Source organism: Enhydra lutris, unplaced genomic scaffold (genome assembly GCF_002288905.1).
Source record: "Enhydra lutris kenyoni isolate GAN:26980312 unplaced genomic scaffold, ASM228890v2 scaffoldscaffold13, whole genome shotgun sequence".
In the NCBI taxonomy this organism is placed as follows: Eukaryota; Metazoa; Chordata; class Mammalia; order Carnivora; family Mustelidae; genus Enhydra; species Enhydra lutris.
Window position 1 is genome coordinate 27,480,681 of NW_019154097.1, and position 26,104 is coordinate 27,506,784.

The window sequence follows — 26,104 nt, forward strand, 5'->3', positions numbered from 1 at the left end:
TAGATATTAGCAGTAATAGTTACCAAGACAAGGGGCACTCTGCTGGTTCACTGCAAATGTCAGTGACACGACGGCTGCAAGGGGCCTCACGAGGTCTCCCTCTGGGCTTTGAGATGTTGCTAGCTCTTCTCCCATGGGCGGGTTGCCCGAGTCTGTGGGCAAAGGCTATAACGGTAAAATGGGAGTAAGATGGCCTCTCAGGGTTATGGGAAAGACTAGACAAGAAAGTAGCTGGCCACAGAAACCCTCTGTGAATGTGACACTCTTGGTGGTGACTGGAAAGACAAGGGGAGGCAGAGGGAAGCTACACTCCTCTCCCCATTTCCTTCTTGAGTGCCCTTCAAGGTCTGCCTCTGGCATGTGGAGCTGGCCTTTGGGGCCGGACGGCGGGATTTTAGTCTGTGTCAAAGTCCTGCTAATGGTTTTTTTGGCATAAATTAAAGGGACGGAAGGCTTTCTAGTGGCTGCTACCGAATTACACGACAGTTTCCAGGAGAATCTACAAAAAAAGCTGGAATCAGAGGACTGGTCATTCTCATGCTTCCAGTATCTCACTAATTTATTTTCTTCTTCCGTCCTGGCTCATGGATCTTCTTTGTAAGAGGGGACCAGAGAAGACATGCATCATCACAAGCCACCAGGTGCTCCCAGCCCTGTTTAAAGAAGCCCACCCCGGGGGCACGGACCCTACCATGTAGCAAGGGGACTCTGTACTTTGTCAATATCACCAGCACAAATAATAACACTTCCCCATATTTCTATAGGAGTGTATCATTTACAAAGGACATTTCTACGTGTTCTCTCTCTTGACTCTATTATTTATCGAGTGCTTACCATGCGCCTGGCATCCCAGCAGATCATCTCACTTGACTTTCACAGTGATGGCCTCTCTCTCCTGCTTTGCAGGTAAGGTTTCGAGAGGTGAAGGAATTCGTGTCTGATCACACAGCCTGTGAGTGGACACTAGGGTTTTGGAACCAGATCTATCAGACTCCAGAGCTTGTCTTTTTAACCCCTGCTCCTCTGCTTCCTGTGAGGTAAGTGTGGTTGTTCTTTGGGGGAACTAACTAACACCCCTACCCTGGGTGTTTCCTCCCAGGTGACAGGAGGGGACTCTGTATGAAATCTTGGGCCTCTCTCTGCCGCACCTCACTCTACCCCTGAGGAAGTTAAGGAATTTTTTGATTGGTGAGTATGGAGAGAGAAATGGGGGAAGCCACTCAGGTCTCCCTCCTGGTCCTCTTGGGAGCACAGGCTCGGCCACCAGGGCTGGCTCTGGTTCCCGTGGTCCTGCTGGGGCAGGGGGGCGGGGAGGAACCTTGCTCTCAGGACTCCCACTCTGGCTCAACAATGGGAGGCTCATTCGCACTCATTCTCCAGCATCACCTTTTCTATAATGACTGATATTTTGGCCCCTAGCCCCTTTATTCCTTTGTCTTATTCCTGATCACGTCAGAACTTAGGCAGAAAAGAGGGCTGTAGATTGAGCCTTCTTCAAAGATCCTAACCGTTATGATCCCCTTTTTACAGATAAAGCCTGGGATGGAGCAGAGCTCTTTCCTGAAGAAGAGGCAGCTTCAATGTCAGGACGGATGTGACAAATCGCCCAGAGCATTACTAAGCTGTATGAATGCAATGCCAATAATTCAGACTAGAACCCAGAGTTTAAGGAGGAGAAAAACGGGAGAACGGGGTAATATCACCCAAAATAACTCAAATGTGACACCAAAAGAAAAAACACAGCTTCAAACGACTACATCATAAATCAAGACGATGCCAGGCCCCTACCAATCCTGAGATCTTAACCTGAGGTAACACAGAGAGCAGTTGAAATAGAAATATTTCAGAATAGAAAAGAGCCCAGAATAGAAAATTAACCAAAGCATTTCTCAACTACGAAAGAGGAGCCAAGAACCAGTTTATGGAAACTGCGCCCCACCCCTCCTAGAAAAGAGCCAACAACAAACTTGCTGTGGGGTATAAAGCAAGTTCAGAAACGAAGCACGCATTTTGGGGTAACTCGGAACTCATCCAGAGATCTGCCTATGGCCAGCCTTGTACCAAAATGTCCACTTCAGCAACAAGCCTGAGAACTGTTGCCATGATTACCAATAACTGAGCCAGCGGTGTTAGGAAAGGAAGGGGCCTCAGCAATCAAGCCCCTCAGTAAAGAGCTAAGAAAGTCCAAATGATGGAGCTGGGCAGGGATGCCGCACGGAGTTCACTTCCCACAGGCCCCGGCACAGGTTTGACCCTCAGCACATGGTGGAGTGGAAGCCGAGGCGAGGGCCGGGTCTCCCGCACCAGCACGCCTTCCCTCTCTTACAGCAAGGCTCATCCGTCCGCCTCACTGACATCATGCACTCACACTATCAGGCTGTCGCAGGCCGACTCAGCAGGCTACCAAGACCTGAGGAGAGATTTCCCACCAACAAACTGCAGGTAGGATGAATGGGAAGATCCGAATCCCCAGTTGCTACACAGGGAGGGAGCACTACTCAGGGACCTAAGCACGGCTTCACCAGCTTGCAAGAGGCTAGCAATGAACTTGGGGCAAGAACAACATGCAAAGCCTCCTAATGTACCCCCACACCCCCACCCCCGCCGACGAAGCAGCCAGATTATCAGAGCACCAGAAATGGCCTTCTGTATCCGGAACTACTTTTAGCAACACAATCCTGTTTCTCCAAACTAATTAACATTGGTAACAAACATGAAAGTGTTTTCTTCTGAATGCAACGGAGAAGCACATCACCCTGCTGGGAAGCAAGACGCTGGGTGGCAAGAGGCCGTCAGGAACACATTCGGTGCGCGTGCTTACACTCTGGATGGCAAACACCATTTCCAACTAAGCCTCCCTCACATATTTGGCACCTGATACCGAGTGGTTTAAAAGCGATTGGCAAAATTTGCAGAGTCGCAAGGTTTTAAAGGATGAAATCTTCCTTTTTAGTTTTTATAGCTCTCTTTTTTAACGGCAGCAGATCACAAGCACTTAGAAAATCACAGCATTTACAGGCCATAGCAGACTCTGGAGATAAACAAGTCACAGCCCAGAGAAGGGTGGGGAGCCCCAAAGTCCGGCTCAGCGCCCAGGATCCTAACTCCCAGCCTACGTCATCTCCTCTATGAGCAGAGCTGCCTTTCCATGAGAAAGCTGTTCTTTTTCTTCCTTTCTATCCTTCCTTCCTACCTTCCTTCCTCCCTCTCTTCTTCCTCCCTCCTTCCTCCCTTCCTCCCTCCCTCTCTTTATTTATTTACTTGGGGGGTGGGTAGAGAATGAGAGGGGATAAGGGCAGAGGGAAAGGGAGAGAGAGAATCTTAAGCAGATGCCACACTGAGCACAGAGCCCAAAGCAGGGCTTCATCGCAAGACCCTGAGATCATGACCTGAGCTGAAACCAAGAGTCAGACACTTAACCCAACGAACCACCCAGGCGCCCCACAGTACTTGTTTAAGGTCCCCATACCCACGCATGGCAAAGAGGAGAAGTTCCTGAAAACCCATGGAACCCATTTTCATTTTGAGGTACAAATTGAACAAATGTTTTGCATCAGGGATTACCTTAATTAAACTATTTATATGAGCACCATTGATTTACTTTAATCTTGCTAAACTTCATTAAAATGTTCATTTACTTATGTAAATTCCTCTTGGCTCCCATATCTTAAAAAATAAAACACATATAATTTGCACGGAGGAAAACTGTATTCCCGGTATATGTCCATCTGTACGAATTATGATGATAATAATAGTAATAATAATTACCATTGATTGAACTCTGCGCTCGGTGCTGTGACAGGCACTGTATAATGACAGCAGTAAGGGTAATTGTCAAATAACTACCACTTATTATACTTATGTCCAGTCATTATGCTACAGATTCATGTATTTTTATTCATTTAACAATCACAATAATTCCATTAAAAGCACTTATTGTTACTACTCCTTGCACTTTAAAGATGAAGAAACCTAGACTGAGAAGTTAAGTAACGGCCCCATGTTTCACAGTGGGCAAGAGGAAAGGTAAGTCAAGATTCAGACCCAGACCCCTTGGATTCGAGAACCTTTGTTGTCCCCCTATACAACACCATACCTCCATTTATGAAAAAGCATGGTCCAGCTTCCATTGCCAGCAAGGACATTTGCAGATCCAAGGACAAACTAAATGGGGCTAAGACGACCTGTCCCGTATACATGTCTTAGACTCCTCCACAGTTTGGGACAAAGCAACTTTACCACCAAATCCCTGGAGGACAAGTACAGCTCATGGCCTCGGGATAATCAGATAATGCCAAAATGGATCAGAACTACAAAGACGTTTGGGAGTGAAATACAACTTATCTATTGTATTTTTTAAAAAATACATTTAAAACTATTCACGAGGCCAGACTGCATTCATTTCCATCTGAGATAATGAAATGGCTAAAATCTGCAACCTGCTGTATTTACTGATCGTGAACGATGCAGTCCTAGGAGGACCTAAGTTCGGATCAGTGGCCCCATAGCTGTCCTGTTACAGCGCAAAACCAAATAAATGAGACAGAAATGTTGCTGTTGCCTAGAGAAAAAATTTTCCCCACCACTTGCTCTGCTGCAGAGGAAGTCTCAAATTAAGAATGCATCTAGGACTTGGCCTGCAAACCAGCCGGAAGAGGAGGAAGAGAGAAAGAAATCTGCAACGTTTCCCCCTTGTTGGAAGACCATTTCCAAGGGGGTGCCTTGTGCCTTCAAAGTTAGATTTTATAATCATTTCATATTGACCCAACCTATGAAGCCAGCATAGAAAGGCAGGGAAAGGAAACATTAATTAAAAGGTGAAATTATGCAGTGTCTCTGCTTTGCCTTTTCAATTCTGTGGTCGCTACAACCATGAGTAGGGTTGTGTTATTGGCAAAGTGTCTCCAGTGGCCTCCTTCCCCCGGAGGCCTTGCCCATCTCTTTTGCATAAGGACAGTCCTCCTAGCTACCCAACTTAGAGCAGAGTGCCAAACCCCAGCTGGGGCCGACGGGCTGCTGCCCAGAGTCCTCAGATGGCCCAGGATGGACACAGGCCCAGAGCTGCCAGGCAAGTGCTTCTCAAAGAATTGTGTTGTGCCTGGACCAGTGGCATCTGAATTACCTGGGACCCTGTAATGCAGAAAAGTCAGAATGCTGGGGGTGGGGCTCAGCCATTTGGCCTCTAACACCCCCTCCCCCAGCAGCCACACCCACACACAGGTAGGGTGGGGGGTATCTCACAGGCTGCTCAAGTTCAGGAACCATCCATGCACAGCCTGAGCAGCCTTGCCCCTCTGCCTCTACTCAGTTATGGCCTCTCAGGGCCTGCATCTGAGGACTCTCTCCATCCAGCCCTATGGCCCATGCTGGCCTTAGCGGGGAGTGCATGAACAGACTGGAAAGCGCAAGCAGAAGGGGGCCTGGGGTTGGGGGGCTTGCTGACTCAGACCCAGAGTCTGATGCCCAGCTGTGCCATCCCGGCTGCCACACTGGGATTCTAATAGGGCCATGGTTCTATCTCAAACTCTAGGCTCCATGGCTGAAGCATGGTCACTGCCACTCTCCTCCCACTGCCAGCTCCCGGCCTCCACACTCCCAGGGGAGGCACTTGGGCTCTCAGTCCTTCCTCAGGATGGCTAGATAGCTTGAAATCAGGAGGCTCCTCCTGCCAGCGCCTGAGGACTCCACCACCGCTCCCTGCCGTGGACCTCCACTGCCGTGGAAATGAGAACATGGACCCAGATTACAATTTGGGCTACTGGCCCCGTCTCGCCCCTCCACAGTCCCTTCCCATTTCCCTCAGTTTCCTGGTTTTCTCCTTCCTCTTAGCCTGCCACTGAGACCCCAGAAGAGCCCATGGCCAAGCATCCCTGAGATAACTAAGCACCCCCATGTAAGACTCTTACAAAAGATACTGCACTTAGGGGCGCCTGGGTGGCTCAGTGGGTTAAAGCCTCTGCCTTCGGCTCAGGTCATGATCCCAGGGCCTTGGGATCGAGCCCCACATCAGGCTCTCTGCTCAGCGGGGAGCCTGCTTCCTCCATTCTCTCTCTCTGCCTGCCTCTCTGCCTACTTGTGATCTCTGTCTGTCAAATAAATAACTAAATAAAATCTTTAAAAAAAAAAAAGATACTGCACTTAGAGCTGGCCAGCAGCCCCTGGGCTCTCCACTGGAGAGGCTCCTGCTTCGGCCCAGCTCTGGTAGCCCCCCTCCTTGTGGAGTAAGCTGTCCTCTAGGTCAACCAGACATGCCCACATGGGTTCCATGCCCCACACCTTTTGGTACACAGGACCCTGGTATTCCCTCCTAAATGGCCGAGTACATCCTTTCAAGGGCAAAGGGTGCTCCTGGTGTGCTCCCCCTGATATGATGGATAGCTGATCGAGATGCTCGGGGTAGGGATTGGTGCGGACAGAGGTTAGGCATGTGACCTGGAGAATCTCCCCACCCCTTGCAATGGCTGATGGTGTCAGGAGTAGAAAGAGGAGGAGGGGCTGGTGGGAGGCTCGGATATCAGCGTGTCCTCTCCCTCAGGTCCCACTAACGTCTAGGGCAGGCTTCCATGCAGTCTGGCGACAGCTGAACCAAGTAACACGTGTCACATACTCAGTAGGAACTCAAGAGGTGCTGTGGAACGAGTGTACCCGGAGACCTGCTTTGGTCCCTATGGGATCCTCGCAGCTACCTGTTGTCCCATTGTGCAGAGGAGGACACCGGGACTCGGAGAGGTCAGGCAACTTGCCCACAATCATGAGACCCGGAACAGACCCCCTTCTGTCTGATCCCAGAGCTGGTGGTGCTCCTTCCCTGCTGTGGCCAGTTAGTCTTGGCTTGAATACTTCCAGCTACATGGAACTCACTACTCCTTTGAGTCAACATTTACCATTTCAGGCCAAGTAAGGTTGGTGTTTTTGATTTAGGGTTTTTTTTCCCTTGAGCTTAAATAAACCTCTCTACAAATCTTCTCCGTGTTTCCTGGTTCTGCCCACTGGGGCCTGCAGGGTGTCTATCCATCTCCCACACAACCACCTTATAAGCTAAAAATGCTCCTGCTGGCCCCTGGGGTCTTCTCTTCTCCTCCATCCTTTCCTCTGAGCGGGGGGATGTCCAGTCCCACTTCCCAACCAGGCCTCTAAGGACAGATTCTAGTCGCTCTCCCTCGTGGAGACTCGCAGAGGTCCCGGTGTGCAGAAGTGCACCTGTCTGGAGCCGGGGCTGCCAGGTGCACCCACACAGGTAAACACGCCCATCGCTGCCCGTTCCACCTCTGCCCTCCCCGACACGTAGCCTCCCAAACCCCAGGCCTGTGGAACGTCGCCTGGTCTCTCCAGGTGCTAATCTCTCCCCTTTCTTGAGTCCTCCTTCGTCCTTACCTCTCACATCCCACTCATCCCGAATCCTACCCCCTCATCCTCCTAAATACCTCATGGCTGCAACCTTTCCCTCCATCCCCATCACAGCCACCCAGTCCACACAACCACCATGTCAAAACTCTCAGCGCCCCACGCCCATCCCCTCCTTGCTCCAGTCCGGTTTTCCCACTGCGGCCGAACCTCACCATGCCGCCCGGCTGTTGAAGACATTGCTGTTTTCAACATGGGGCCCAACCCAGTAGTTCCAGCAACATCTGGCCCTTGTCTCCTGACTCCTTCCCTGCTCACACACTATGATTCCCGCCATGCAGGCCGCCCCAATTTCACCTTATTTCACCTGTCTCTACCCCCTGCCCCCACCCCAAGCAGGGTAGTGCATAAGACAGATGTGTGCGCTTTCAGAGAAAGTCTGGCCCTTACTGGACCACCACCCGGATGAAGAACCAGAGCGTGGCCGAGGTCTCTGTCCCCACCTGTGCCTCTCTCGGGTCACACCTTGTCTCCCTATCCCTGCCCAGAAGCAACTCTCTGAAACTTTCACATCCTGTCCTGACTTTTCTTTATGCTTTTGTCACTTAGGGTTACATCTCTACCAAATAAAGTTGAGTTTTGCCTGTTTTAAATTGTATTTCATTGGAACCCTACTGCAGATACACCTTTGCTCAATGTCCACACCAACGTGCAGAGCTGTGGTTCACACAGAGTACTCCAAGGAGTGAATATCCATGATGGGTGTATTTTTCTGTTCGGGGACAGTTTGGAGCTGTTTCGGGCTTGGAGCTTTTATGAGCCACACAGCTGGAATTCTGGACTTCTTTCTGCGCCCCGAGAGCCCCGTGCTCTCCTGCCCTGGGGTCCTCATGAGGACTTGTTTTCTCTGCCCGGGCTCCTCTTGCTGCCTCCTTCCTGATCACGTTGCTGCCAGGGCTCCCACCGTACCCTGCACCGCACAGAGGCTCAGGAGCGCTCCTGACCCAGCCTCCAGCACCGCACCACATGGAACGATCCCTTGCCACTCACTCATTCATGCACACGTGTATGCAGTCATGCATGTGTTGGCAGCTTCTCCAGGCTGGCCTCTGGTGCTACAGAGGCGTGGACCGTCTGGAGAAGAAAGCGATCCTCTCCAGGCAAATGCAGTTATCCACCCCGGCCCGGAGTGTACACACTGAGCAGCTGAGGCTCACTGTAGCTGGGAGCGCCCCAGAGGGGGATGAGCATGGGGGTGGGTCCCATGGTTCTGAGATGCTGGGGTTCCACCTCTTCCCACCCCCTCGCATTAACCTATGTGGGGAGGGTTGCCTGGGGCTCTTTTGCTATTGAAAGTGAAGGAAAAAATGGAAATTGAACAAAGGAATGAAACCAATTGGAGAATATTGCCCACCATTTGGTGTGATATCCAAGGGCTTTCAAATGAGGACTAAAACTGGCTTTAATTTTGATCTTTCATTTCTTTTAATCTAGCAGATAATTAGAGGGAAATCAAATCCATCCTCGCAGCCAAAGATTAACCCGTCACTGCTGGAGCTCCCTTCCCACTTACTTTGCCCACCTCTTCCTTCGCGCTGTTTTTCCCTTAAAAAAAGAAAGTCCCCAGGTTACACAAATTGTTTAGCTTATTTAAATACACTCGGATTGGATATTTCCCAAGACAAATAGTCTTTCAGGGATAAGCAGCATGTTTCTCTCCCCGCAAATTAAGAAGTTCTCATTGCTCTGTAGCTTTAGGAACAACCTATCGCAAACTCCCTGTTACAGAGGAAGAAACCAAAGGATAGAAAGGGGAGGAAGTTCTGTCCCGCTTTCAGCTGTCAGCCACAGTGCCTGGATTCAGCCCGGAGCATCTGACTCGGAGGGTGCCCACTCTCACCCGCTGTGTCGCCTACCTGTGCATTCAAAACACGAGCAGGTGTCTCCTTTCCCACTTCCTCAGGGGCTCCCTCCAGGCTAAGACAACATCCTGCACTGCACACAGAGCTTTAAGCACAAGACGCTGGAAATAAACAAAACATTCCCCAACACGGAGGCCGGCTCTGACTCAGCCATTGATGCCGGTGATGCTGCTCACAGAGCTCTGGACACGAAGGGGAAATCGCTGTCACGTACAAAGGAGAAAAATAAAAACAGCGCGCAAAAATGATATAGATCATGTGGCCTCAGCTACAAAATGAAAGAGAAGAACATACTATTTTTATGAACTAAAAAAGTTAATAAGGGTTAATTCCTGGGTGCTTGAATCTGAAGGAGGTTTTTCTTACATGCTATACACTTTTCAGTATGTTCCAATTTTTTTTCTAAGAAGCATATACTACTTTTATACTGAGGAGAAAATTAATAGGAAGTGTGTTGAAGAGAAGTCTCTGATGTCTCCATCTCACAGGGCCCTTCTGGAAGCATGCCTGGCGGTCCTGGACAGCCATGACACTCCCCAGCCCTGCCCCCTACCTATCTCCATCCTTCCTCCCCAAAACTTGTTTCTGTTTTCTCACCAGACCCAACCCAAGGGACCATAAGCCCTACCTCCCTCAAGAAGGTGGCCTTGACCACTCCAGGCCAGCTATCAGCGGAATTATTGGAAACTGCCATTCTTGTAGGTCCCCCCAAAAGGTCTGATATCAACCATTTCATGGGGTTCCATCTAATCCTTGGCTCACCCTGCCTTCTTCTGAACTTCCCACAGGTTCACAGTCTGGGACGCACAGCCACACGCAAAGAAGTTTCTGTCAGGTCTGTTCTCTCTTGTGTCACATGTAGATCCTGCTGTGTGTCGGCGTTCTCCACACACTGGCTCCCATTTTAGTCACTCTGGTGTGGAACATTACGGGAAAGGAAGTAGCCACCTAGCCGGCCACAGAGCTTCCACAAAGGAGACAACCCATCACTCAGACGCACTCTGTTCTGTACTTAAAGACTACAAGCAGAGTCCCCGCCCAATGTTTACCTGAGCCCACCCAAGTAATGATACGATGATACCCTGTGGGCACACATCTCTTCTGTGTACTAAATAGCTCCACCTCCATTCTCTCTCAGGGCACGAGCTCAGCAGAACTGGCATCCCCTTGCTTCCATTCTTGTTTTTGTTTCTGATGAGGAAACCAGGTGCAGGAAAAGTACAGTGACTCATCCGAGGTCAAGAAGATCCGGTACCAAACCCTCGTTCTCCCGAACCCAGGCCACACTGTCTCTTTCCAAAAAGCTAACAGCTCCTCATTTAAAAGCCCGTGAACATTCAAGGCTCACGGAAGCAGCTCCAATAAGGAGATTTCCAAATACATTTGCCACCCCCACTACTACCTGGAATGATTCTAGAAGGGCCCCCACAGAATTCCGTGTCACCCCATAATGGTGCCTGACTGGCCATATGCTGGTCTAGTGTCCCGTCTGCTCCTGGCTGGGGTGAGAGGGACAGTGGGCCTGCCTGTGGGTGGAGCGCCTCGGCTCCTGTCTAATGGTCTCCAAAATGACACTCTCACTCAGCTCAGGAAATTCCATCTTCCCCATAAGTCTCGGAAATGCCTCCTGCTCAACAAACTTCTCCCGAAAGAGGCTTTTACTGGTAACTTCTGACTTAATGTTTAAACACTTCCAAATGGAAGAGAGTTGTCTGGTTTTATTTCTGGCCCATAACATAATGCACTTATCATTAGTCATTTCCTGTCTGTTCTTACTTGAAAATGTGTGCACATTTTTCTAGTTTGCTGACTGCCATCCAAAATGGGAGACGTTTCGAGGTACAGAGGGCAAGCTGTATACTGAAGCCACAACACCCCAACCTTGGACAAAGTGCTCCGGCTCGCTGTGGCCTCTGACGATAATAGGACTGCGGGGGTCCTCAACTTCTTGAACGTGATGGAATTCCTGGCCTTCTCTCCAGGAAAAATACACAGATACACAAAATTTTGTGTAGTTAATGGGATTGAGAACAAGCTTTGACTCCCTTAGCCTGCCATTCAAGGCCATGCCCCTCTGGCCTCTAGGTCTTCATCTGCTTCCCCAGCAGCACCTCCCCTCTGCGAATCCACTTCACACACCTGCCTCTCGAGCGGACTCGAACTCCTTAAGTTCCCCCAACAGCGACTTTGTTTCCTCCACCGCGGATGTCTTTCCATTTGTGTTTCTCAAATATTACTCTTCCTTTAAACCTCGGTTCAAATGCCCTCTCCTCCTTGCCAGAATTTTTTCTTTAACTCTTCTTATCAGTAAATACTTTTTCCTTACATTTTCCTCCCTTGGCCATCTGTCTCTCCCTTCAGGCACTTGCACTTTCTATCCTACAGATTTATTTGTATGTGTGGGTCTTGTCTCCCCCGTGGGCCTGTGAGCTAATTCGGTTTTGAAAGACTTCTCCCTGGCACACAGTACTAAGTCCGTAAATACTCTAAAAGCCAAGAGCGGGGGTTCTCTAATCCTCGCAGGGTGTCAATGACATGCAAATAAATATGCAAATACTCGTGTCTCTCTGACCCAGACTCCTGATTTATGTGAAGTCTTCAAAGGTGCTTGGTGTCCCTATGTGCTGATCTATAGGGCGTTGCTACAGAGGGATCCCTAGGAATCAATGAAACCCAGAATTTCAGCAAATGTCAGGTGTGCCAGCACGGATGGGCCATTGGGCGGGATGGTGAGGAAGATGGCGTCCCACACTTAAGAAGGTATGTTTGGTCCAGACATTTCAGGAGTCCCTCTTCCCTGCCACTGAGGGGATTTCAGTAGGATATACTGCCAGTTTCAGTGGCAGGGGTCTGGGCTTGGAGGACCTCTGGTTCGTGTGTTTTTGGTACTCTTTTCCAGGACAGGACAGAATAACATTCCTTGGTCTTGTATAAGCCCCAGCTGTGAAAGTGAGCCATGGGGAGATTCCTTGGTCTCATTTCTCTTAGAAATTTCCACCTTTATCCCAGAGTCTATGTAGAATCAACCTACTTTGGGGATTCACTTTATTTATTGACTCCAATAAATTGACTCCAATGGTGCAGGAATCCGAGGGATATGCTTGGACTCAAGGTGGGAAGAAAAGCCCGAGCTCCCAGTGAAGCCTTCGGAGGACAAACCTCTCTGAATCTGGGCAAAAGCCACTGTGCCCAGCCTGACTCTTCCCTTTATAATCCACCAGGTTGTTGCTGTGGTAGGAAGTAAGCAAAACTGGGAGAAGGTGGTCAGATGTTGCTGTGGGGAAAGGGGTTTCCATGTCTTAAAGAAGCCGTGTTCCAAAATACACATTTCTGAATAAGAGATGGGCCGGGCCATCTACACCACAGCTCACCGACACTACGTGGCAGCACAATGTTGAAAAAGTCGCCTCCAATTCCTCCAAGCCTGTCTCTGGCTTCATTTACGCTTCTCTGGGGTCCACTGTCCCTAACCCTAACCCTAACCATAGCCCTTAGGCTATGCTTCCTGGGAAAGCAACCCGGTTACCAGAAATACCTACATTCAGAAAGAGGAGAAAAATGCCAGTAAGATGGCTCCCCAGGGTAAACCGACCTTCCACAAATGAATCAATTGATGGGACAATCACTTTTTTCTAAATAATCAGGGAATGCCATTTGTTTACTTCTGCTTTGGATAGGAGTTTTAAAAAAGACAGACTTAGGCCTCCCAAGTCCCTTAAGGAAAGGAAAAGTCTCCATTGATTTTCCTGATTTTTTTCCTCCTTATCTTATAAGCTTAGCTTTGAATCCAAGGCGAAGCTGGAGGTCCATGGAGCAATGGGGCAACGCGAAGTGGACGCTGGTGTCAAAGTCAGGAACCCAGAATCCGGTCCCCACGCTGCCTCCAACTAGCTCTGTGACTGTGTCGTCTAGGTTTTGTCTTGCATGATCCCGTGTGCGGAACCGTCATGTACATGACTCAGATGGGCTGCCTCGGTCGCTGGGCAATGCCTGTCACCATGAACAGAACTTCAAAGCCTGACTGGCCACCTGGTGGCCCTAAGAACTGGCATTTGTCTAATGTCTTCAGACATCATGAGGCTCTCCCCTAGGTGCCACTTCATGTGCTGACCATAACAATCCAGCCTAGGACATAGCTCGATCCCCATGTCAGAGACCAGATCAGAAAGCAGGGTGTCTTGGCCAAGCTCATAGTACAGTGATCAGAGGTTGAAAACCTTCCCCCAGGCCAGACTGATGCCATACCTGTGCCCCACATGGACACTTGCTTCTCCTCTGCAGGGACCTTTAGGAGGGAGAGTCTTGGCCAGGGAGCTGACTGGCATGATGGTTTCTTTTCCTTCTTTTTTTTTTTTAAGATTTATTTTTTTATTTATTTGACAGACAGAGATCACAAGTAGGCAGAGAGGCAGGCAGAGAGAGAGGAGGAAGCAAGCTCCCCGCTGAGCAGAGAGCCTGATGCGGGGCTCGATCCCAGGACCCTGAGATCATGACCTGACCCGAAGGCAGAGGCTTAACCCACTGAGCCACCCAGGCGCCCAACGGCATAATGGTCTCTAAGATCCCTTCCGATTCTCACCATCTGTACTTCTCCCAATAAAATGAGGGGGTTGAACTAAACTGGGAATTTTAAAAATTTCTTGTAGCAGGAAAGAGTCTTTGTTCTCAAATGAAACCTACAGAATGCTGAAATATAAAAGAGTTCATTGCTTCCACCCAAATGTCTATGGAGTGACAGATGGATAATAAAATATGGTATATCCCTATAATGGAATATTATTTGGTCAGAAAAAAGAATAAAGCACCAATATGTGTTTCAGCATGGGTGAACTTCAAAAACACACTAAGTGATGGGGCGCCTGGGTGGCTCAGTGGGTTAAAGCCTCTGCCTTCGGCTGGGATCATGATCCCAGGGTCCTGGGGTCGAGCCCCACATTGGGCTCTCTGCTCCGAGGACAGCCTGCTTCCTCCTCTCTCTCTGCCTGCCTCTCTGCTTACTTGTAATCTCTGTCTGTCAAATAAACAAATAAAATCTTAAAAAAAAACACACTAAGTGAAAGCAGACACAAATATTGCATGCTGTATGATTCTACTTATATGAAGTATTTAGCATAAATATAGCCAGAGGCAGAGAGTAGCTTGGTAGAGGTGGAAATGAGGACTGGCTATTTCATGGGTACAGGGTTTCATTTTGGGGTGACAAAACATTTCGGAACTAGGTAGGGGTGCTTATTGCATAACTCTGTGAATATACTAAATGCTATGGAATTTAAATACCTAATTTTATACTATGTGAATGTTACCACCATATATGTGTGTGTACAGATACACGACATTTCCAGAGGCCCACCCCATGAGCCTCCCCTTTCCCCTGTCCCTTCAGTGCCTCCGAAGAACCCTACGATGTAAATCAGAGTCTCTAGATATTATAAAACGTTATCTTAGTTCAAAAGAGCTCTCATATGGTAGCTATTTTATTCCTTCAGGGGCCAAATGTATTTTCTCCCAATCCGACAAAGAAATATGCCTGGAACAGTGACATCTTGCTCCTTGGAAACAGAATGTTCCATTGGCAACCAGCTCCCATGTCATTTCTAGTCCACAGTGATCCAGCAGCCTCAGTTTTAGGATACGTCGCTGGTTTTCAACTCAAAATTCTACTTTAAGTATACCAGAAAATATAATGATAGCTAAGCTTTGTTTTTGTTTTCTCATACTCTAGTAGAGAATTTTATTGTTGAGTAGTGAGCTAAGCATTTAAGTAGCTACTATTTACCAACAGGCTTCCTGTTTCAATTAAATGTCATTTCATAGAAAAGGACACCAAGGCTCACCCAGCTCCACCACATCCCCAAGGTCAGAACTTGAATCTGGTGTCTTTGAGCTCAAGAGAGAGCCTCCTGCTATGCCAAGATGAGTACCAGCAGTCACAGGTTCCCATTCCTGGGGAAGGCATGGGGACAGCTTTCAGTCCCACCAGGAAACTGACCCCAGCCTGTAAGTCCCCGAGGAGTGTGAAGAGGCCCAGGCATGGACACGAGCCCCCTCTGCAACTTCCCGAGGACATTCAGAGGCATGAAGAGGTCAGGACACTTATCTACTGTTTGTCTTCTTCAATCTGTATGGAGTGAGTGAGGACCCACCTCACAGGTACTCAAGAAGGAACTAGGGAGGGACACTTTAGACCCTCTTTGGCTAAAGACGTGTAGCAAAAGACAAGGGTCATCTATTGTTTTTAAAGGGTTAGGTCAGATCCTATTTAAACACAAGACACGGGGCACCTGGGTGGCTCAGTGGGTTAAAGCCTCTGCCTTTGGCTCAGGTCATGATCCCAGGGTCCTGGGATCGAGCCCCACTTCGGGCTCTCTGCTCAGCAGGGAGCCTGTTTCCTCCTCTCTCTGACTGCCTCTCTGCCTACTTGTAATCTCTGTCTGTCAAATAAATAAATAAAATCTTAAAAAATAAATAAATAAACACAAGACACTCTGGTTTCTAAAGCTGCCTCCCAGCCCAGAAGTCTCTGTGACGACGTTTCCTGCAGCCGAACCACATGGTTTCAGCTTTGGACACTTAGGATTCAGTACTACTACCCTGGGCACTTTCTGTGGGCATAAATACGGTGCTCCTTCAAGTTATTCTGATACATTTCTACACAGAGGAGTTGAGAATAATTTCAGCCTTTTTATCTGCATGATAAAATTACCAAAATGGTAATAATTATTCTTTACATAAATGCACTTTACAGATTACAAAGTGCTTTCATAGAGAATCATTGTTGGGTTTTTTTTTTTAAGGTGAAATTTAGGGAAATTACTGGTAAATGACATTTGGCTATTAATATGCACTGTTATGTTAACAGGTAAGAATAGAGGGAGATAGAAGGGTTTTGTATTAGAATCAAGGTCAGGTTCTAAAGGTTTTAACTGTTCCTGGTTATCAGTTTAAAAAAAAAGGCAATACTCCTTCATTTAAAACCAGGTTCTGCTACTTATGATTGATAAGTTGTGAATGGCTTTCTCATCCTGGTCCTGTGCCCCATCGCTACTCAATTTTCGATCTACAGCTCTCAAAGATGATCCAGAATGCCAGGTGCAGGAAAAGCAAAACCACTAAACCAAGGAAAAGAAAGCTAATTGTGTTTTGATACCGTTTAATGTGAAAATACAGTGATTCTCTTATATCCCTTCCTATCTTTGGCGGCCACACAATGGCCTTCGAATTTGTTGCCATCAACAAAATCAGAGCGCTCGTGTGTCAAGGTCATCTTTAAGGAGTTGCTCTAATGTGCCACACTGACATGGGGCAGCCCCCTGAACCTCCCCAGAGTGCCCTACAGTCTCTCGAGACCTCATCTTCATCAGGGAGATCAATAACCCTTGAAGAGTCTATTTTCAAGGAATGAGGTTTATTGCAATGAATCTCACCAAACTGCCAACCTGGTCACGCTCCCGGCCGCTATGCTGTGGGAGCCACGCTGGGCGTGCATGGGACCCAACAGGACACCACTTTGCAGCTCTAATTGGTGGGACCTGCGCCTTGCAGGACAGGCCCTGTGGACGGCAGGTGAACCTTCTCAGACAAGTCTCACCAACAGTGGCACTCTGCGGTGGAGAACACTCGGGAGGGGCACTCAGCCAAGCTGGCACCATCGAGCCCGACTCAGCATTAAGATAAACACTCCTCCAGTGTGACATTTCCGGCGGGGCAGCGGCACTCCACCTCGGCCTCTTGGGAGGATCCCCTAGGGGACCCAGAAGACTTATGCGGCCAGGCCTCCAGTTCAGGCTTATTAAAACCAGTGTCTCTAGAAGCGGGGGCCCTCACACTGGTGTTTATGAAAGCTCTCCAGATGGTTCTAATGCGCAGCCAAGGGAGAAGCTCCATTGCAGAATATTCTAACGGTATCTCGGCGTGAGCCCAGTTGGTGAGGCGCTGCGGTGCGGGGACCTGCAGGACACACCTGGCTTAGAAAGGGGAAGCCAGTGTTCCTTGCAGTCTCGAACTGTAGCTGACAAGGGCTGCATTTGTGAGCGTTTAGGTCAATCTGATTTGCCGGGGGTAGGGGGAGGTGGGGGATAAAGAATGCTATTTGAAATGCCTGTCTTTGATTTTTCTGCCTCAAACAAGCGTAACGATATTTACTCAACCCATACTTTGTGAGAGCCAGGAACTTGGCAAAAACATAACAAAAAAAAAAAAATACCCAAATGAGATGCCATTCATTTCAGGGGTGATCCCTAGAGGAAGGAGCGGGGCATGTACTCCCACCAGCATCCCCACCTTGGTTATGCACCCTGGGGTGGGTGGAATGGAGGGTAATTATAATTGCCATAAAGATGATAGAACTTCAGAACTTCCTTAAAGTGGCTCTATGAATGTTAAAACATAAAGCTTATAATGCCAGAGTGTAAACGTCACAAAGAAGGTAAAAAGAAAATGATCTTTATCACGTTCAAGTGACCTGTGGTCTCTCCCTAGGCTTGAGCATTTCCAAGAGAAGCACTCTGAACAATGGTGGGCAAGAGGGGATCCCATCTCAGGGGGCGGGGGAAGGGGGTTTGTGGAAGAGAATCTCTAGATTCAAATAACAATCAGCTAAAAATTCATCAGCTGAATCCCAAATGTCGGATTCATATACAAGTCTCCACCTCCTGATTTTAAGTCACTGTATTTGTAGGCTGATAACCATAAATGAAAATATGATGGGTTAGATGGTTTAATATGTACATCTCACCACACTACAATGTTCCAAGAACCGAGTGGCTAGGACACGGAGCAGAGTTGATAGAAATGAATGATATAAAAAAATACTTACTGGTTCTCTCTTTTGTTCTTAAGTGGGTCCATGAGGCGTAGCGTGTCTCTGATCACAGCCACCTTCACTTCCTCGTCCACAAGGCTGGGGACATTTTCGAACACCCCTGGAGAAAGCTTGAATGGGTAAGGATTCCGTGTTACGGTGGAGGGAGTGACTTGGTACCAAGTGACTATCCTCACCAGCCCTACTGGCTGTTCTGTTAGTTAGGTTTTGCTCATATCAGTCTATAGAGGAGAATTTTTAAAAGGCTCCCTTCATGCTACTTTTACAATGGCCATTTCCTTTAACAAATCCACAAAAGACATAAAGGGGAAAACATACATAAAGAGCACTAGGTTTATCTAGCCATCAAAATCATCCATGCTCGGTGTAGAAAACTTGGAAATATAGACGGGGCTAAGGAAATTAAAAGAGCCCATAGGGGCCCCCCCAAAACCCAATATTAGTATTGGGTGTATTTCCTTCCAGTCTTTTTTATGCTTTTTTTTAAGGCGGGGGGAGGAAAAATAAAACCACTGTTAAATTGTACTATTTATCTTAGTGACTCGAGTATGTCGACATGGCTAAATCATATTCATAGAATTTCAATTAGCTCATCTCCTGAGGCTAACTAATTAGTTCATGTCAAAACTGATGGAAAGGCTCAGCTGCTTCTGTGTCTGCAGACCTTAAAAACGCAAAGAACGGCATGCTGGGAAGTTACCATGGGTCGGAAAGGTCTTATATTTATAGATGCTGCTCAGAGCTCCACCAAGCTGAAATTATTCAGACTTGGGCAGAAGTTTGTTGGGCCAGGCTGAGGATGTTGAGTCTCGCTGAGCTGAGCAAGCACCAGCGGCGGTCAGGCAACATATTCAAGGAGACAGTCCCAGTACTTACTTCTTGCTCGTGTTCGATTCTCATACTGGGGTTCGCGTTTACTTCAAGTAGGATAGGTTTCAGGTTTTTCATCAGAAGAATGTCAAAGCCTAGAATCTGGGCCGGATAAACATAATTCAGGATTACTCCCTCCAGCTACAATTGCTTTTCAAGAACCGAGTGTGGCAGTAGGGTCATTAAGAGGACGGTAAATTCGAACCTTGCCCCCACCCTGGGCCTGGACCCTGGCTTCTCTTGACCACGGCCTCTCTTCCTCTGGGTGGATTTGTCAGGCCACATAGACAGCAGAACATTTTACAGGAATCTTGATAATGGGACAAATTCTCATAATGCATTTCAGCATTCTCAGTGACCTCTTTCTTCCTTAACAGGTTTTTTATTATGTTAAGGATCAGTAGTGGTCCATCAATTTCTCCCTCTCCATCTGTTCTCCTCTATTAAGTTGCTTCTCAGCTAGATCTCAGAAAACCCAAGACTACTTTTCTTAAGCTCAGCTGTACCTCAGTATCCCTGAAGGGCCCTAAGCACACACCTCCCCCAACCCACACGTGGGAGTCAGAAGCCATCAGAGTGGAACCCAGGCAAATGAACTTGGAAAAACAACTCCCCACCTGCCCAGGTGATTCTGATAGACCCTCTCAGCTAAGGAGAAGGGAATATTTATTAGGCACTGTTTACTATACAATGCACCAATTATGTAATCTTATACCATAATCTCACTTAATCCTCATGACAGTGTATTTGAGGGAGGGATCCTGCTCTCCATTTTATAAAAGCAGAAACTGATTCTCAGAAAGTCCAAAGGATTTCCCTAAAGACTGACCCCTCACCATTTACAAGATCCAGCGCAAGACGAAAATAAGGGACCCCTTGTTCCAAAAGTACTGACAATTGCACGATGGTGACCACAGAGCCTTAAACCAGGCACAGAGCCCTTCTGAGCGGGGAGCGCTGTGTCACTGCGCCCACACCCCAGGCTAACTCCAACACCATCTGTGCTTGACGCCTGCCCTTCCTTCTGGCGTGCTGCTTCAGGGCGGGCTGTCTTCTGGCTTCTTTCAGTTCCTCACAAGCCCTAGGATGGGGTGAGCCACCCTGAGCCTCTCATTCCCTCTGCCTGGAACAACCCTTCCCCTACATGACTCCTCCTGATCCTCGAGATCCCACGTTCTAATGAGATCCACACTCGAGCCATGAGGACGTCAGATTCTCGGGAGGGCTCTCATTAACTCTGTAGATGAGAAGGTAGAAAGCTTCTAACAGAATTGACACAGTCCCAAAGTTTCCCAAAGAATAAAGGAGAGAAAAAGAAAAAGGGACAGCTGGTGTTCCCTCCTCTGTGGAGTCCGGAAGAAAAGATGAGGGGAAATTCATTTACTTGTCTCCATAGAACATGCATTCGTTAGATCGTAATTATGAAACTGTAGCTTCATCCTTATTAACGAAACCAAAGCCTGAATGACCATTTTCGGGGGTAATTCAAAATGAGGTTATTCTTCAGGGAAAGGCCATAAGGACGAGGAGTTGGAAAAAGTCATCCTGACTCTATTTTTCTTTCCCCAGTCATGAGAAGAAAGGAATGGAAATTTGGTAGAAAATGTTACATGCATTAAAGATCCGCTGAATAATAAATGACAAGTGGCTGTGAGTGATGAGCCCTTTAAGAGACCCTGGTGACATCATCAGTCTAACTTCAGACCTGGGCTGAGGCAAGTGGTGTTGACGAGGCTACAGAGAGCAGCGGGCTATGGGGCCCAGGTTTGTCATCCTTAGTCATCAACTGCTTTTTCCTCCAACTCAGAAGCTCCGACTCACTCTTTCTCAGCCTGGTGGACACTCTCAATTCAATGCACAGTGGTTTCATGAAAATAAAGCTACAGAAAAAGCCAGAGAAGGCAAAACCTCACCGGCCATATTGACCTACACCCACCAATGGTGTGGTATTTTCCAGAACCTATGCTTTGGTGCAGGTAGCTGAATATATAGGATCTTGTACGGAAATGCTGTGGAGTCAGAAAGACTGGGCTCCAATCCTACCTCTGTCTCTCACTCTAGGGGTGGTACTTAGCCTTGCCAAACTTCACATCCCCCATCTGAAAAATGGGAGTCACGATAGCTGATTTGCAGGGTTAGCTGCTAATGGAAGCAAAAAGTACCTTGCCTTATAGGAGGTACCCCATATATGCTAGTTGCCTTTGCAGTTTCCTACGGATCCCACCACCGAGAAATGGCAGGACGTGGCTAGAGGGGTTCATTTCAAATCCTAGTTCTGCCTTTAACTTGTGTAACTATAGGCAAGTTACTTGGCAGCTCTGAGCCTGTTTCCCCATCTGTAAAATGGGAATAAAAATAGTACTTACCGTAATTCATTCATGCAAAAAATATTTACTGAATGCTTTCCTATATCCCAGGAACTAGTCTAGCTTCTAGAAATCAAGCAATGGACTAGACAAGTTCCCTCCACTTATGGAGTTTTCGTTCTAGTAGTGGGGGGGACAGGACCAAATAAAGATAATGGTATGTAAAATATTTTGCACCGTGCCTGAAACACAGTAAGCACTTAAAGAAGGTCAGCTTTATTATATTTTTTTCACAAGTTCAAGGAAATACCATTTGGTTTCTTTTCAAAAGCTCAATGAAATGTGTTGCCTCAGGAGATCTCAACAAGCAGAATAACAGACCTGAGAGGAGCTTAGAGTTGATCTTGTCATGAAACTCGGGCATGTTAGAGTTGGCAAAAAAATCAGGACTTTATTTGGTCCAGTGTTTTTCAAAATGGGGCTCTTTTCTGGGGAAGCACTGGGGAGGCCAGATCAAATTAATGTTTACCTATTTCATATACTGGGGACCCCAGAGAAAAAAGCCTTATATTTTTTTGAAAAACTATTGATCTAGTCTAACAGTCCCTTTATGCAGATCATAAACCTGCAGTTTAGAAAGGGGAAAACCTCTCTCTGGTTTGATGGCAGAGCAGGAATTGTCAAAAGGGGAGAGAGAGAGAGAGAAAGCGAGTGCTTTTCAATCACGTTTCAATCACTGCCCCCTATGAGTACTGGAGTCAGCAATTACGGGTTGTACACTTCCTATTCCCGAGGAACTCTGGGGATTCCAAGTTATCTGTCCTTCAGCCCTTCTAGAAGCTTCCAAAACAAGCTGGGAAAAAAAGGGTCCTGGGACATTACTTGTAAACTCACGCCAAGCCTCCAAGCTACCTTCCAATGAGAGGAGATTGTCTCTTGAGCCCTAGAACTACACATCCATCTGCATCTGTAGTAAATGCAACTAGGAGGTTGGGTCTCCAATTTAGCATATCCAAACTCACTATCACTATCCAAACTCACTAGCCTCTAAAATGGTCTCAGTGATCCCCACTTCCTGGTAATCATGCCCTTGTATAATCCCCTCCCCTTATGTGTGAACTGCACCTAGTGACTTGTTTCTAAAAACAGCATAGGGCAGAAATGATGGGCTGTCACTTCCAATATTTGATTATAAAAAGACTGTGGCTTCCATCTTGGGATGCCTTCTCCTACTCTCTTGCTCACACACTCTGAGGGAAGCCAGCTGCTGTGTTGGGAACAGCCCTCTGGAGGTCCAGGTGACAAGGAACCAATGTCTCCAGCCAACAGCTAGGGGGACCTGAGGCCTACCCCCAGGCTCCTTCTCCAGTCAGGCCTTGAGGTGACTACAGGCCTGGCCATCACGTTCACTGCAGCCTTTTGAGACACTAAACAAGAGGGAGTCCCCTAAGCCTAGGTTCCTGATCCACACAAACTGAGAGATAATAAATGTTTGTAAGTTCAAGCTGCTAAGTTTTGGGGAAATTTACTATGTAGCCATAGATCATTAATATGATTAATATGATTAATAACATTAATAATATGATCCTTTCCCTAAAATTGACTCTGCCTCCTGTACTCCTTATCTACCCAATTACACAAGTCAGAACTCTCTCCTTCATCTTTCATATCTAGCTGTTCACCAACTCCTGCTCAATGTATCTCCTGTACATCCTACCTCCTAAAGAACTTTCTGGAGCTGACCCATCCTCACTGCTCCTGGCCTCCATTTGGTCTGCACCAGCTTTCACCTGGACTAATTTAATAGCCTCCCCATTTATTTCCTTCTCTCCAACTCACCTCTTTAGATCATCTGGCACAAGGGATTCCCAGGAAAATTTTTCTAAAATGTAGAGTATTAGCATTCCTCTGCCTAAGATCCCTGCCTGCAGAATGAAGCCCCAGTTCCACGGCATATCCTACAAATTCCTCTAGACTTGCCATTGCTCTCATATTCCAGCTTTATTTCCTCCCCCTCCCCCTCCCCCCGCACATCTTGGGGTGTAATTGTGCTGAACTATTAGTAATTTGAGGACTCTCTACTGCTTTCTGCCTTGATACTCTTCTGTCTGGAAGGAGACTTTATTGATGAAGTATTTATTGAGCACCTATTAAATAACTAGGTATTGTTCTAGGCACTGGGGATAAAGCAGTGAATGAGACAAATGATGTTTTACTATCCTGCCCTCTTGGAGCTTACCGTCTAGTGAAGAGAGAGACCACAGTAAGTTAGTGATTAAGGCCACAAAGAGTGTGATATGGTGGGCAGAGGGGAGGGTTGGTGGTTTAGAAGGATGACCAGGGAAGGTCTTGCCATCCCATTGTCTTCTGACTTCCACAGTTTCTGATGAGAATAACTTTTTCATTATTCTTTGTTCCTCTGAACATAATGTATCTTTTCTCTCTAGCTGCTTTTAAGATTTTTTTTAAATCATCACTGGTTTTCCACAATTTGATTATGATAAGCTTTGGTGTGTGTGTGTGTGTGTGTGTGTGTGTGTGTGTGTGTGTGTGTGTGTCCTTGGAGTTTCTTAAACTTCTTGGATTGCAGATTTTGTTTTTATCAAATTTGGAAATTTGGGGCCATCTCTGCAAATATCTTTCTCTATTTTTCTTGTCTCTTCTACTCAGGGAACTCCAATTACACATATTTAGAATACTTGATATTGTAACATAGATCAATGAGGGTCTGTTCACTTTCATTTCCTGTCATTTTCTCTTTTCTGTTTCATTTTGGATAGATTCTATCGCTACATCTTCAAGTTCACTGATCATTTCTTCTGCGGTATCTAATCTGCTAATCTCATTCAGTGAAATTTTCATCTCAGATTTTATATTTTCTTCTCTGGACATTCCATTTGGTTCTTTTGAATAGCTTCCATCTCTCCTCTTCATTAAGCTCATATTCTCCTTTAAAATCTTGTGCACAGTTATAATAGTTGTTTTAACATTCTTTTCCTACTAGTTTCATCATTTCTGATAATTCTGAGTCTGTGTGGATTTCCCCCCCCTTGATATGGGTTACCTTACCTGCTCTGTGGAATGTCTGGATGCTGGATGCTGGACAGGAATGGATGCTGGATACTATGAATGTTATAACGCTGAGAGTCTGGATTTTGTTTTCTTTTAAAAGGGGGTAGGCTGTTTTGGTAGTTATTTGCAAATTAATTTGATACCTCCAAGGTCTACTGTTTAAGCTCCACTAGGTTAGGTCTAGAGTAACTTTCATTCCAGGGAAGATTCAGTCCATTAAGGTATAACTTCTCTGGAACTGCCACTGAATGCTCCCAGTGACCACCAAGGACTGTCCACACCAGTTACTCAGAGCGTGAGCATCTCTCCCTGTTCTGTGTGAGCCTGGGAGTTGTTCAGCTTATCAGTTCACTGGTCACTCTTTGCCCGACTATATGCATCAACACTCATACCAAGGTGGCCTAACACCCAGCAATGACACAGGGATCTCTGCATCCCCAGGGATGATCTTTTCCTGCTCAGCTCCCTTCTTTTCAGCATTCTGCCCACAGAATTTCTGCCCTCTCAGCCTTCCCAAACTTTGATCTCCATCTCTGCAGCTCATTGAGGTCACAGGGTTGAGTTCCCCATCTCTGTGTCCATGTCCTGGGGATTATTCCCAGATAGAAAGTTGTGGCAACCATAGGACTCAACCCCGTTTCCACTCCCCAATTCCTCAGGGATCACAGTGCTAAGCTGCCTTGTTGTCCAAAGTCAGGAACACTTATTTCATGTATTTTGTCCAGTATTCTTATTGTTTTCAACAGGATGGTTAGTCCAGATTTGGTATTCCATCACAACCGGAAGCAGAAGTTTCAGGAGGTGATGCATGAATTGGGACTGAATGAGGTGAGTGGGTAAGTCATCTGAAGAGCTAAGGAAGAGCATTCCAGGCAGAGTAGACAGCGAGAACAAAAGTCACTTGTGAACAACAGCAAAGAGTGAACAAGAGGGAGAGTGGTAGGAGATGAGGTCAGATAGGAAGACAAGGAACCAATCGTGTAGCATCTTGTAGGCCATGGTCAGCAGCCAGGATTTTAAGTGCAATGAGAAAGCCATGGGAGAATTTGCACAAGGGAAGTAATTGGATCTGACATGTTCTAAAAGAATCATGTTGGATACAGAGAGCAAAATAGGCCATCAGCAGCAAGGGTGGGAAACGGGGCGTTAATTGGGAGGCTATTGTGGTGGTACAAGTGCAAGGTGATGGCTGCCTAGACTGGGACAGTAGCAACAGAGCTGGTTAGGATGTATTTTAAAGTCTATTTGCAAGACTGGCTTATGGAGCAGACCTAAGAAAGAGGGAAAAAGAAGAAAGGATGGCTCAGGTTTTTGCTTTTTGTAACCAATCGGATGTTGTGCATTTACTGAAATAGGAAAACAATGGCAGACTAGGTGTGGGAGGGAAATCAAGAGTTTGACTTTGGACATGTTGAGCATGAGAATCCCACTAGATATCCAAGTAGAAAATGGAAGGAGGCAGCTAAATACACTAGCCTTGGGGCAGCTAAATACACTAACCTTAAGTGAGATCATTTAGGGAGTGATTGTCGCTAGGGGAATTTCCTAAGCACTGAGTGCTGGGAATCTCCAGCACTGCAGGTTCAGAAGGAGGGGCGCAGAACCAGCATCCAGTAAGGTGGAAGGAAAAGCAGGCCACAGTGGGAGTCCCTCGCCTCTCTCTGCTTGCCAAATTCTGCTTCATGCCTGAAGCTCCAGCTGCAACAGCTCCTCCTCTGGGAAGCCCTCCCTGACTGGGTCAGGCAAAGTTAATTACTCCCTTCTCTGCG

At 47.2% G+C, this 26,104-nt stretch overlaps 1 protein-coding gene across 1 annotated transcript in view; it reads right to left on the minus strand.

Moving 5' to 3' along the window:
- The window catches only part of LOC111146358 (tubulin tyrosine ligase like 11), a 222,486-nt gene that overhangs the window by 104,096 nt on the left and 92,286 nt on the right, over positions 1 to 26,104 (minus strand). The window contains exons 5-6 of the mRNA XM_022501885.1: positions 18,964 to 19,059; positions 18,082 to 18,197 (exon numbers count right to left, since the gene is read on the minus strand). Coding sequence (XP_022357593.1) covers positions 18,082 to 18,197; positions 18,964 to 19,059 — 212 coding nt within the window. The remainder of the gene's footprint in view (positions 1 to 18,081; positions 18,198 to 18,963; positions 19,060 to 26,104) is intronic.